A 12,020-nucleotide genomic window follows, 5' to 3' on the forward strand; every position below is an offset into this window, starting at 1 on the left:
AAACAATGGTACACGTCGAGTCATGCGTGTCTTGACATCATACACGTACGATCTGGAAACCTTCCACTACAATCAAATATTTTAGCTGTAGTTTTATTTATTTGCAGTGAGCCCATAAGATTCATGAATTGTACCATTAGTTTTGTTAAGTTGATAGTAGAGGTGTAAGAAAAAAAAATCAATACACGTGTATATATATATATGAAGATATTTTTGTCACAATACTGTATCAATATTCCTAATAATTGATTAAAATCGATGAAAAAAGAGATGAATAATTTTGTCTTTGTTTTTGGCTTCAAATCACATATTCATAGTTATTTTATGGTTTATATTTTAATTTAGCGCATATAAAATAAAAACATTCAAGCTTTTATTTACAATTGAAATGCAAGTGTTTGTTCATTTTGGTGTTGCAATTAAACTTCTGGCCACTAGATGGCAGAAGTTATTACACCCTCTGTAAAATAACGGCAACATTTCTCTCAAAATTCAATGACCCCTAAAAGCATTCGAATAGTATCATGAGATTAGTGTATCGCTTATGTTTCAGGAACTCATTAGTGAAAGTAGCTTCTTGGCAGAGGTATACACTATTTCATGATGTTCAATTCATGTTGAAATTAAACCAAACTAACATACGGATGCATCACAACATTACAAAAAAATGTTTCTGGTAGAATACAATGACCAAACGTTGCCTCACAGTTGCATCAAGCGTGCTTTAAAGAGAGTTTGAAAGCTGATTTAGGACAGAGCGTTCCCATCTCTTCAGCCGAAGTTAGTATTCAGATGTAAGGAGACGGGTCAGGCTCTGGAGACCGTCGGGTAATTACACACTTGTGAGTGAGAGCAGTGTCTGTATGTTGATGATGAATCTGCAGCTGCTCTGAAGGACACGTGAGCAGATTCCTCTTCGGCTTGTTAAGTTATGGCCGTCTCTCCCGGTCATAATGAGAGAACAGAAAAGAGCGGTCAGGTCAGGATTCATTTTGATTGGGATTAGGCTGCATGAAAGCCCTTAATCTGAGCAGATAGGCTTTATTAGACTATCAGAGCTGCTCGGTGAGGCGTCGGAGAGGATTGTGACGAGAGGGTGGTCTGAAAATGATTACGTTTTTTATGGATTGAAGACCCCCCCCCCCGACCTCCTCGTGCTCCCCACCTGGAATATTGACCACCACTCCCTCACACCAGTAGCTTGATTAATACCCTTCTTCCGCCCTTTTTTTTCTTCTTCCCCATTATGGCCTTGTCATCCTGCTGAGAGCATGAAGTATTCAGGCTGCACACGTCATTACACTTTCACATCTTTACTTTCCTGCTCCATCTCTTCCTTTTTGGTGTTTTTATAAGTCTTTGTCAAATGCTCGTTTCTGCTGATGGAATGTGATGAGACGCTCTTGAGCTGAGCTGGAGAGGGCAATCAGAGTGATGAACACCTCCCTATAGATGCATTTAAAAACAGCACACACACACACGCACACACACACGGGTGTCTAAAAAGCGTCAGCTCCTCAGTGTACATATGCAAGAGACGGCAGAGTTCACTCTTTTGGAATAGTAGTCCTGGCAATTTGGACGAGCATCCCTCCTTCAATCATAGAGTCTGTTCATTGTTTTGGCGTGTTTCTCTCGGAATGACTCGCAGGTTGTAAATGTGTCTCTGGCCTCGATTATGGTGCTCCAGAGAAAAGCTTGGAGCAACAACATCATTAGGACAAGTCTGAAGATGAGAGGGATCAATAAGAAGACCTGAAGGGGGGGGTGGATGTCATTTAATATTAATAATGTATCCTGCTGTCTGCTGTAATAATGACAGTACTAGTAGTGGGAGGAAATACTACAACAAAACGTATACAATTGTATCGCAATCCTTGATATATATATATATATATATATATATACAAGCAGATTTACATTCAAAATTGTATGTCATAATTAAAATAGCATTAAATATATCTTGTATTGTTAGTCTTGCTAACCAACACAATTTATCTTTGTGACTAATTCTATCTGCATTATAACACTAACAGTAAATCCTCTGTGGTAGATGTTGTGTGAAGGATTTGTTGCATTGCTGGTGATGCTTACGGTGATGCCACAATTTATCTTTGACTATTAACTATTCATTTAGCTTTTAGTTTACAACACAGGGCTTTATAATGTTTTAAATAATTCTGTGTGCTTTCCAAAAGTCAATGGTGGTATTCATGTTAAGATTCCTGGTGCTAGTCAATCTAACTATTATCACAAATTTCTCCTCAAGTCTAACTTTAAACTATTTCTTTAGGTATTCATTTATAACTCAGGGTTAATGTAAGGACTTGTACTGTCTGCGTGATAAAAGAAACCGTTAGCTAAACGTTTGCAACGACTTCTAATGAATTCTCAAACTATTAAGCTAATAAACTAAACTAATTTAGCTTTTATTTTACAACACTGGAGGTTAACTATATTGTGACTTATTCCGTTTTTATATACAAGTAGCGTGTAAACCTCTATGGTGGGATCCATGTTGAGATCAGGATCAGATACTTTTATTGCCAGTGTTTCAAACATAACATAGGAATGTGTTGTGGTGTCAGTACAGAATAAAAGAATGAAATAAGGCACCACACAAAATGAGCAAACGAAAACAGGACCAAGGAAACGATTATTTTAGCTGACAATTTACAGCACAGGAAGTTTTGATGTTGTCACCAATTCTTTCTGTATATAAAAGTAGCAGGTAAATCTTTATGGCGGGAGTCAAGTGCAGTGCTGTGTCTCAAATCGTATACTTCTCTTAGTATACTAGAAGTTAGTATGCATCAGTTTAGTGTACGTACTAACTAGTACGCAAATTCTCCACAGATAGTATGTCTCAAATCAAACACTGCTGCTACACACTAACCGGAAATCACATGACAGCTTCTTCTTCTACTTCTATTTAACGATGTTGCAACCAGCTGTTTGAACACTAGCGACACCTGCTGGCAGCACGTTTTGCAACTTTGGAAAAAGAAATAAAGAAATAATATGAGAATCGAAATATTCGCGAGATATTTAAGCTGGTATCCGCACCGAAGACGTGTCATCCTTCTACTGCTGCTGAAAATGCACCTGTAAGTATATGCATATATATGCATTTATATATGACGTAACTTCCGTTTAAAACGACATTAAGATGGCGGCTGGTTAGGATAGATAGTGTCCATCGAACCATACTCAGTTTTGTAGGTGTTTTAGTACGCCAATTTAGTGTGCATGGCGCACTAAATTTCGCATACTAAGAATTGAGACGCACTAACGCACTAAATATACTAACTTTGAGTACGCTAGTATGCGATTTGAGACACAGCACAGGAGTCTTGCATTGCTAGTGATGCTAACTGTTAGCAGCACCTTCTCCTTTTCTTTTGTAATTCTCATTATTTCTGCTTCTAATTTACAACACAGGGGTTCATCTTTTTGTGACAAGTTCTGTTTGCATTGTATAAAGAATCAGGTCAACTTCTATGGTTGATTCATGTCCAGGTTTTTCTGCATTTCTAGTGAAGCTAACTGTTAGCAATGACTTTTTTTTAAATTCTTAAACTCTTATTTTAGAGTTTAATTTACAACAGAAGGGTTTATATTGTTGTGGATTCCTCTCTCTGCTTAGTATGCTATAAAACAAGTTACTATGTTAATTCTTGGTCATACCGTCTTCACTTTTCACCGGCAGCGTAAACATAAATGGATCGGCTCACATTGGTATTGGCTCGGGTCCACATTGGTTTTCATCCGTCGATTCACCCAAAAATACTGTGGAAATCGATAATAAGATGGGTTGTAATACTTTGTATCCTCTTGTGAGGAAGATTTTTCAGCACCAGCATGTTTCCGCGAGGTTCATCCACAGGTGTCAGAGGTGATGCGATTCATCTGTGATGTTCGGCTGCTCGGGCAGAACCGGGATGAGGAGGCAAAGATCTGTTCCTTTTTAAACTCTGCCTTTGATAGTCTGACTCTCGTCTTGCAGTTTTGTATCGTGCAGCTGCCTCGCCGACCTCTTGTGGGAGTACGGGAATACTATCGATCACCAAGTCTCGCTCACAGTTTGGTTCTCCATGACAACCGCTTTGGAAGTCACTACTTCACCTCAGTCGTTCCTCCTAACCTTCTGCTCACTTCTTAGCTTACGACTCGCTCTGGTTTGTTTACTGTCGGGGTGAGAGGGCGATAAGTGGAGTGGCTGGTGTAGTACCGGGGGGTGCATTTTAGGTCGACCTTTTGTTGCAGGTAGTGTCAAAATGCAAATATTCTGTGTGGGAAGAAGTGCATAATGTAATTTCCAGCGATTGCATGAGCTTGTTAGTTCTCCTCATTTCTTTAACAAATGTGTGTGTTTGTGTGTATGTGTGAGTCTTCGCCCCACAGCCAGTGACACTTTTGTGTAGTTTAGTGTCGAGAGAAACTCTGAGAATCGATCTATAGCTTGATGTTTGTTGCCTTCTTGGGTCTTTTGGGAAAGTGGACAAGTCGGTGCTAATTATATCTGTTTAAATCAAGCCAAATAGCTTCGATTTCTCCATCTATGTGTTCCTCTCAAGAGAGAGACGGCAGTAGATAGTGAGGATTATGACCAGCAACCACTGTCTGCTCATCTGAAAATAAAATAAATTAAACCACTAAAATTAAACTTCATCCTGTTGTTATTCTTTTGTATCCATGGCTGTTACCCAAAATTATGCACTTCTCCAAGTTCACTGGTTTACAGTACACTTTAAGACTTGCCCAGTGTGCACATTTTCGACAGGGTAGTAATGTCTTAAAATACAATACAATACAATTACAAACACTGCCGCTACGCACTTACTGGAAATGACTCGACAGCTTCTTCTTCTACTACTTTTTATCGCTGATTGTAACCAGCTGTTTGAACTCTATCGCCAACACTTTACAGGGCTTTTCGCTTATTAGGTTGTTTCATTGTATTATTATTGTTGTTGAGTTGTTTTGTGGTTAAATGAGTGTTTTTTTCAAGACATTTAAGCCGATATCTGCTCCGAAGATGCGTCGCCAGTGACGTAACTGATTGTTTAAGCACTTTGTGACCCTGGTCTAGAAAAGCGATATACAATTAAAAATTACTTACTTACTTACTATATCAATAACATGGCGGCCGTTAAGGCTGGAAAGAGTTCACTGATCCACACTCTATTTTTTATGGCCATTTGAGTGCACCAATTGGAAATTGGGATGCACTTGTGCACTCAAAATTCTGGGTGCAAGTGCAGAACTAGGCGATTTGGGACACACACTAGCAGTTTTTGCCTGGAGGTCCAACACATGATTGGATTCCAAATGATGGCAAATTATGTTACAAGAGTTTTATAATAAAATACAAAAAATAATTAGACAGTTTGTATTATGCCATTTTGTATTGTCCCAGCCTTGAACAGTTCAACCTTCCTGACAGTGGGTGTCGCCCATTTAATTTAGATTTAAAATTTCAAATAGAAAACATTCATTATGTTACTATGGGTGTTTTGAAATTAGGTCAATGCATTTCAAATCTTATCCATGTGTCAAACTGAAGCTAAAATTGGACTCCAGTCATTAAAAAATAAACTTAAGTAGCATTCTATTTATGCGCCAAAATGTATCCTCACTTGGACTGTAATTAAACGTTGGTCCTCTTGCTTTATTGAGTTCGACTCCTCAGATAAGTAAGTTAAAAGAGGCAAAATACACATTATTGATGTTTCTTTAAAGAAATGTATTATTAAATATGACAGGTATTAACCCTTTCATCCGGTTTATGTAAGATGGATATTTAAATCCAAATGTTGTGCGTGCTTCATTTGAGCACCACCAACTGGCCCGGAGATGAATTGTCTAAAGGGATTTCCTGTTAGTGTGAAATAAACAGCGCCATCTGCTGTCATGATGAAGTCGCACTTGTTTCTCGTCACAAATGTCCTATTTTCCCTGTCGAGGATAATGAAAAGTATGACTCAGGAAATGTTAGTGAATAGTTGGACGGAAGTTTGTCAAATGTCTTGTGCTCACATTTTATTTCATGATCTGTAAAACTGAGAAATCTTGGCAGGAATGTAGCTTGTGCTTTGAACTGGACAGTTAGCCAGGGATGGATCCACTGAGACACCCGTACTTTTTGCCGTTGTTGGAAGGATGGCAAACGAAACTCGTATGTAAAACAAATTTAAAAAACTGTTGTTCACCAGAAAAATATTATAAATGAGCCGTTCATTTAAATTTTAGGAAAGAAACGACGAAGAAAAAAAAATATCTGGAAGGGATTTGGGCTTAAAGAAGTAGAAATGGAATGAAATTAAAAGGCGGTATTGGCTACAGTGATTATGTACTGCATTTGAAGCCAGTGCCAGTTGAATAAATCCTGAATTCATTTCTGTTGTTGGGGAATATTGTCGGCTGTAACGGCTGCATTTGTTCATGTTGCAAGATAAACATATTTTTCTATCGATTTGAGGAATAAAACCAAAAAGGCACTGATGCATTTTAATTGGTTGGCTCATGTGAGGGAGTTGTTTTCATGTTTGTTATTCAGGCCTCGGGCTGAATGCTGTTTTTCATGTTGTTGACGCATGACGGGGAGTGAACGGTGTTCAAGTGCAACCTTGACCTGCTGAGGGTCATTCAGGGCAGCATCGATGATTCAATTAAACACAGAGGAAATGTACTGAATGTGCCATTTTCCTGCTGGATTCAAAAACACCAAACATCACAAATACTGAGCTGGAATGTATCTAAAACATACAACATATTGGATTCAATGAATAACTGTGTTTGGCAAATTGCTCATGGAAAGTAGTTTAATTGATGTCTTGTATAATTCCAAACTTCACATTTAAGCCAAATTGTTTCTTCCTTCAATAGATAGATAAACAACATGTTTTTTTTGCTCTTAGATTTGGCCTAAGAAATGTCCCAATATTGTGTGGTCATTGCACTTATAACGATGTGAGTCACTTGAGTTTAAAATGGGTTAATAATGAAAGAATATATCTGATTATGTGAAAAGGCAGTTGAGGGTGAAGTCAATCTCAAATGTGTCCCAGTTAAATGAGGAAAAGAGATTCAGAATCCTCAGAGGAGAGCGAAACAGTATTGGCCTGGCTGCTCAGTCAGCCGCGGAGGCAGAGCGGTGATGGAGTTTGTTTCAAAGTTACTTGTTTCCACCTTTTATAGCCGCAACATTAAATGAAGTATGCGCCAATGTTTCTCCTTCACAACAAAGCATAACTGGAGATGGCAAGATACTGTCGCGTTACTCACACCTGATTTAAGAACTAAACTGCAAAGTGTTGTTTGGTTAGATGGTTGTAAAAGAAGAATATCTAAATACACTAGATTATGATTGATTTAGGCAAAAAAATTCAATAATTGATATATATTCAAATATAACCGAGTATTTTCAAAAAAATATAACCAGTTACTCAAAGAAAGCAAATTTGATTTTGTGTAGTTAACATGATGCTAGCATGCTAAGTAGCATTGTGGCAATTGGTTAGCTGGTGCGGTACATACATAAGGAGCTAGGAGATAGCTTATGTCAAAAAAGCCAAATTGTGTCATAATTAATTATATTATTATAGTTGTCATCTAGTTATCCAGAGATGTTGTCTATTTGTTCTGAACGGAATCACAATGGCAAGAAAATGCACCTGTTGCTAGAAGCTACATCACACTAGCAAGTGGGCTCAAACAGTTAAATAGTAAGTAATAGTTATTTGTAAAGCACCTTTCTAGATCAGGGTCACAAACCGCTTGAACAATCAAAATCAATACACATTTAAAATACCTACAAATTAAAAAACTGTAAAAGGCCAAGAAATAAGACAAACACTGGAGTTCCAGAAAATTAGGAAAAAGCACAAATAAAAATGTCTTAAGATGTTTCTTGAAAAAGTCAGTAGATCATCAAACACAGAGGAAACGAATGCGGAACCATCAGTAGATTCTGATCCACAGACCTCAGAGCCCGAGCTGAGGTGTAAGGCTGGATCAGATCACTGATGAAAGGAGGAGTCTGACCATGAATAGATCTGAAAGTAAGAACCAAAATATTTTAAAAAGGATCCTGAAATAAACTTGCAGCCAGTGAAGAGTTTTAACGATCGGGGGAATGTGAGTTCTTCTACTAGAGCCGGTCAGAATTCTCGCTACATTCTTATCATTATGTTGAGTAATATTTTTCCTTGTTCTTAATTCATTTAGTTAATTATTGTTCAATGTTTTGAAAACATACTGTACATCAACATAGCATCTGTAGTTTCATTATGATTATTTGGAATGGATAGATTAGACGATTTTTAAGGGTTATTTTAACTTAATCTTTTCGTCTTTTGTTACAAATTCTTATCTTGTGAAACGGTCTCTATAGAAAAGTATGTCAGTCCTGGTGAATTTGGTAACTTTTAGTTGATCAATTCTGGAAATAAAGACATTAAAATGCGTTTTAAATTTTTTTCTTTTGTGTATGTGCATCTGCATACACCTCGCCTTTGTTGTGCTTGTATCACCGACACATTTTCTTCAACTTGTCTGAGAGCAGGATCCTGATATGATGGCTCTGAAGCCGAGTGAATCTAAATGAGGTCTAAAGAGCTCAAAGCTGACGCTGTGAGAGAAAACAAGGGCATATATCTGTCAGCTACTTACAATTTATACCACACCAATAAAATGTTTTTCTCGTTAGTGTTGATATAAAAAAAGAGGAAATCTACAGCTGTGTAAACTAATCTGCTCCATTTGTGTTGCTAGGCAACTAAGAAGTAAGATTATACTGCGTGTGGCATCCAAAAGCGTGTTGGAGTGTCGGCTTCTTGGAGTCAATTGAAAGACGGCATGTGTTCGCCAGTAAGAGGGAAGATGGTGTAATTAAACAGGGAAGCAGGGCGGCCTTCAAACATGTTAATTGTTCCGTCTTGTGAACTTTTCAGTCGGATGACTTGACGGGCAGGAGGCGATGTGACCTGCATTTGCTGATGCAAAGCTCCAGTGAGCCGCGGCGCTGATTGCTGTCTGCCTTGATCAGTTGCTGATTGATCGCCGGTGTCATCAGTTACACCGAGGAGCTATACATTTTGGAAATCAATAGATTTCTGTCTTTTCCCAGAATTGGCAGTGCCGCACTTAAAGTATACTGCAAGAAAAAAAATGCTGAGTAACAGACTGCAGGTATTATTTTTGACAAAGATGTTTGTTCAAGGAAAGCACATTTTATTATTAGAAACATTCAATATAGAATGAATAGCTGTGAGGAGGGAATTGACAATAAACATTTGGAAAACAATTCTAAACATGGATATTGTTTTTGATCTTTTTAGTATATATATTTTTGATTGTATAAGTGTTTTGTGACCCTGTCGCTCTATAAATATAAATTGCTTACTTACTGACTCCTTAAAGAAACATCTTAAGACGTTTTTTTTGTTCAGGCTTTTCCTTGATTTTCTGGAACTCCTGTTGTGTTATCAGTTTTATCTTGATCTTTAAAATATATACTTTATTGAGTATTGTTTTAATTGTTTAAGCGCTTTGTGACCCTGGTTTAGAAAAGCGCTCTATAAATATAAATGACTTACTTACTTATATATTTTTAATTGAAAAAGTTCAATTTTGATCAGATAAGGCTGCAAAACCAACACAAAAATGAAGGATAAATCACTGAAATAAAAAAGAATAATGATCCTATCCTGGCCAAATAGGATCAGAGGTGCAAGACCCCCCTCACAAAAACACACAGTACACTGCCTTTCCATGCATCTTTGTGAGAGGAAACCTTGACCAGGACCAAGTTCAAATAAAGAAATCTGAAACGTCAAATGGACCCAGAAAAATGATCTTAAATACCCTTGTCTCTCGTGTTATTCAACATTGTGTCCTCATGTTACCACGCAGCACTCGGCTGCAATACCCGCAGTGGTCGCCGAGGGTCGCTGTAGGACCGTCGATGAGCTCCAGCCAATCGGCTGCCAGGTTTAGCGTGGAGCCCGGCTTCCCACTGGCACGTCTTTCTCCTCTCTTTTCCGGCTGATGGTCGTCCGTCTTTCTCCATCTCATCGCAGTCCTTCCCTTTTTTTTCCCCGCGTCGTTGTCATCCTTTTCTCCGGGATTTTAAAAATGGGACGCGGACCAGAGCAGCGGTGAGGAAGGAGAGAGTGTGTGTGTGTGTGTGTGGGGGGTGTTTCACAGACACAAGATGTGCAGTGGTTGGTACCAAGGCTAGAGGACGCCAGGGAGGACAAGGCTGTCTGTGGATATATACCTGTGGAGACGAGGAGCGTTTTTTTTCCCTCCTCGACATCTGGAGCAGCTGCTGATCAGGTGCTTGGACTTGGATGTGTGTCTTGGTGTAGACATGTGTGTGTGTGTGTGTGTGCTTGACAACACTGCCTGATGTTTTTAAAACCCGTGTCAGTGTGAACACTGCGGCACTCTTCATGTTCATCACCCTGCAAATGCTTTTTTTTTTTGTGTTGCACCCTCTCTAGTTCAGTGCTGGTCCTCATTCAGAAGGACTTCCCTGGACAGGTATAGATGCTGCATCCATCTTCCACCGGAAGTCAAAAACGCTGTCAAGTTAATTTGGTGCGAGGTCACATGTGTAAAAGCTGGAGTGGGAAGACATGTTAGTCATTTGTAAATGCACCGCATGTATCCTCATCCCTCCCACCGACGGATGTGAGAGTCTTGCATACCAAAATGTAGTTTGCCTCTCATCCTCCTGGGGTCTTCAGTTTGGGGGATTAAAAGGGAGAAGGAGAGCATTCATGAGCATTAACATACACACTGTGTGTGTGTGTGTGTGTGTGTGTAGAACAGGCGTCTTCAGGCTGATGATTGTGTTTGGTGATGTTTCAGTTCAGTGATTCAAGCGACCCAGGCAGAGATGATGTGGTGCAAGCGTCTGTCCTCTGTAGGCCTTTGTCACCCCCCCCCCCCAACCTGCTGACATTGCAATTATGAATCCCAGAGGGGATCATGGGATACACAATTACCATGATATCTGAAGCGTCCGTGTCAGCATGTGTGGGAGCTTCAGGAGTAAAGTGGACACCCTAGTGTGGCTTCTAAGTACGTGAGAAGGTTAGATCCTAGAGAGACCAACGCTTTGGCCACAGATGTGTGTTTGTGTGATGAACAACATCAGTGAGTTCACTTCCTTTTCGGGAGCTTTTCTTTAATATACTGTCAAACTAGGATGAACCAATGATCACCTTCGACATGTAAAATGACCTATAATAGTAAAGTATTTTAAAATATACCTGACCAAGACTAGCAACACTTTTAGGTTGAAGTCCTTTAATTCCTGCTGGACCCTTCAAACAGGAACTGGGATGTCGTGCAATGTTGTATTGTTCTCTCTCACATATCATGATGCACTATCTTTAGATCAGAGATGTCAAACTCAATCACACAAGGGCCCAAAATCTTTTAGCCGTCAAGGTCGTCGACTAAACAAAACGTGCATTTCCAAATGGTGTTTGACGGGAAGTACGAATCTGATTGCGAAGTTGCCTCTTTATTTTTGGCGGTGTGTCAAGTGTTAGTTACCTTCATGTACATTGTTATCCTCTGTCAAAAATTCTTTATCATTCACACGATCACTTTTTGGCTCTGATTGTATGTCAGTATTATTGTCGACATCCATTATTTGTTCCTCATGTCTTCTTAAGCATCTTTAAAGGTCACCATTTCAACATGAACATCTACCTTGATGTGGACACTTCAGTTTAAAGAATACAACAGTGTTTGTTTTTGGTGAGAACACTGGCACAGGTCCTCTCCGGACTGACCTATATTCAATGTGACTGAGTAAAAAAGTAAGAAATGAGATCTCAACATGTGTCTGACCCCTCTATCTCGTTGTGTTCAGGGGGGGTGGTTGACAAGGACTTGCGACACTACCTCAACCTGCGCTTCTCCAAAGGCTCAGTGGACCACGACCACCAGCAGATCATCAGAGACAACCTCTACCTCCGCACCGTTCCCTGTAAGTCGCC

At 39.2% G+C, this 12,020-nt stretch overlaps 1 protein-coding gene across 2 annotated transcripts in view; it reads left to right on the plus strand.

Annotated features, from left to right (window-relative positions):
* magi2b (membrane associated guanylate kinase, WW and PDZ domain containing 2b) overlaps positions 1-12,020 on the plus strand; it is a 99,444-nt gene that overhangs the window by 11,496 nt on the left and 75,928 nt on the right. For both annotated transcript variants that reach the window (XM_087796733.1, XM_087796734.1), the window contains exon 2: positions 11,894-12,010. In XM_087796733.1, coding sequence (XP_087652859.1) covers positions 11,894-12,010 — 117 coding nt within the window. The remainder of the gene's footprint in view (positions 1-11,893; positions 12,011-12,020) is intronic.

Source organism: Callionymus lyra, chromosome 8, assembly GCF_982586985.1.
Source record: "Callionymus lyra chromosome 8, fCalLyr1.hap1.1, whole genome shotgun sequence".
NCBI classification, from domain to species: domain Eukaryota; kingdom Metazoa; phylum Chordata; class Actinopteri; order Syngnathiformes; family Callionymidae; genus Callionymus; species Callionymus lyra.